Source organism: Boleophthalmus pectinirostris, unplaced genomic scaffold (genome assembly GCF_026225935.1).
Source record: "Boleophthalmus pectinirostris isolate CB_2022bp ecotype Guang Dong unplaced genomic scaffold, ASM2622593v1 HiC_scaffold_11, whole genome shotgun sequence".
In the NCBI taxonomy this organism is placed as follows: domain Eukaryota; kingdom Metazoa; phylum Chordata; class Actinopteri; order Gobiiformes; family Gobiidae; genus Boleophthalmus; species Boleophthalmus pectinirostris.
In genome coordinates, this window is record NW_026570994.1 from 24,469,012 (window position 1) to 24,471,511 (window position 2,500).

General features: G+C 47.4%; 1 protein-coding gene across 1 annotated transcript in view; it reads right to left on the bottom strand.

Annotated features, from left to right (window-relative positions):
* Nucleotides 1–2,500, bottom strand: part of LOC110172071 (formin-like protein 2) — a 34,636-nt gene that overhangs the window by 23,856 nt on the left and 8,280 nt on the right. The window contains exon 10 of the mRNA XM_055166284.1: nt 1,440–1,514. Within this exon, the coding sequence (XP_055022259.1) occupies nt 1,440–1,514 (75 nt within the window). The remainder of the gene's footprint in view (nt 1–1,439; nt 1,515–2,500) is intronic.

Consider the following 2,500-nt stretch of genomic DNA (forward strand, 5'->3'; position numbering starts at 1 on the left):
CTGAAACACACTCCTGAAACACACACGCTCCTGAAACACACTCCTGAAACACACACTCCTGAAACACACACGCTCCTGAAACACACTCCTGAAACACACACTCCTGAAACACACTCCTGAAACACACTCCTGAAACACACTCCTGAAACACACTCCTGAAACACACACACTCCTGAAACACACACACTCCTGAAACACACACACTCTCTGAAACACACAACACTCCTGAAACACACACGCTCCTGAAACACACACAAAACACACACTCCTGAAACACACACACTCCTGAAACACACACGCTCCTGAAACACACACACTCCTGAAACACACACGCTCCTGAAACACACACACTCCTGAAACACACACACTCCTGAAACACACTCCTGAAACACACACACACGCTCCTGAAACACACACGCTCCTGAAACACACAACACACACACTCCTGAAACACACACACTCCTGAAACACACTCCTGAAACACACTCCTGAAACACACACTCCTGAAACACACTCCTGAAACACACACACTCCTGAAACACACACGCTCCTGAAACACACACGCTCCTGAAACACACACGCTCCTGAAACACACTCCTGAAACACACACACTCCTGAAACACACACACACGCTCCTGAAACACACACACAAACACACTCCTGAAACACACACACTCCTGAAACACACTCCTGAAACACACTCCTGAAACACACCGAAACACACTGAAACACACTCCTGAAACACACACACACACTCCTGAAACACACACGCTCCTGAAACACACACACACACTCCTGAACACACACGCTCCTGAACACACACACACTCCTGAAACAACACTCCTGAACACACACACACTCCTGAAAACACACTCCTGAAACACACTCCTGAAACACACTCCTGAAACACACACGCTCCTGAAACACACACGCTCCTGAAACACACACACTCCTGAAACACACTCCTGAAACACACTCCTGAAACACACACTCCTGACACTCCTGAAACACACTCCTGAAACACACTCCTGAAACACACACACTCCTGAAACACACTCCTGAAACACACTCCTGAAACACACACACTCCTGAAACACACTCCTGAAACACACTCCTGAAACACACTCCTGAAACACACTCCTGAAACACACTCCTGAAACACACTCCTGAAACGCGCCCCCTGCAGGTCAGGCAGCGTCTGCATTTGAATCGTTCTTCACAGTTTTGTGTTGACGATCGAACACAAAATGGCCGCCTATAGAGACTCTGACGTCTCGATGGGGGAAAAACTCCAGAAAAACTCCCAAAGTGATTTAAAGAGACATTTTCATGTTCCTGTGATCAGAGCGTCATGTTCCTGTTTAGAACTTTAACAGAACGTCAGACAGAGCAGACCCTCGGCTGTAAAAGATCCACATCGGAACATAAAGGTTCTGTACCAGGAAGTCGATGTTGTCGTCCTCGTTCTTGAAATGTTCCATCAATTTCTCAAAACGCATCGACTCAGAGCACACCTGAAACACACCGGAACACACAGAACGTAAGAGAACGTACAGGAGAACGTACAGGAGAATGTACAGGAGAATTTACAGGAGAACATAAAAGAACATACAGGAGAACATAAGAGAACATACATAAGAGACAAACTAAGACAGAGAAAGAGAGGAGAACACCAGAACAGATGAGAACGTAAGAGAACATACAGGAGAACGTATGCAAGTGCGAGAGAAACAGAAAGACAAAGAGTGAAACAGAGAGAGAGGAGAACACACGTGAAGTACACACAACACAGCAGAACGTACAGCAGAACGTACAGGAGAACAGAGGAGAACACAGGAGAACAGAGGAGAACAGAGGAGAACAGAGGAGAACAGAGCAGAGGAGAACAGAGGAGAACACAGGAGAACAGAGGAAAACAGAGGAGAACAGAGGAGAACAGAGGAACAGACAGGAGAACACAGGAGAACACAGGAGAACAGAGGAGAACAGAGGAGAACAGAGGAGAACAGAGGAGACAGACAGAGGAGAACAGAGGAGAACAGAGGAGAACAGGAGAACACAGGAGAACAGAGGAGAACAGAGGAGAACACAGGAGAACACAGGAGAACAGAGAGACAGAGGAGAACAGAGAGAACACAGGAGAACAGAGGAGAATCAGAGAACATCAGAGAACAGAGGAGAACAGGAGAACAGAGAGAACACAGGAGAACACAGGAGAACACAGGAGAACACAGGAGAACAGAGGAGAACACAGGAGAGAGACACAGGAGAACACAGGAGAACAGAGGAGAACACAGGAGAACAGAGAACAGAGGAGAAACAGAGGAGAACAGAGGAGAACACACAGGAGGAGAACACAGGAGAACACAGGAGAACAGAGGAGAACAGAGGAGAACAGAGGAGAACAGAGGAGAACAGGAGAACACAGGAGAACAGAGGAGAACAGAGGAGAACACAGGAGAACACAGGAGAACAGAGGAGAACACAGGAGAACAGAGGA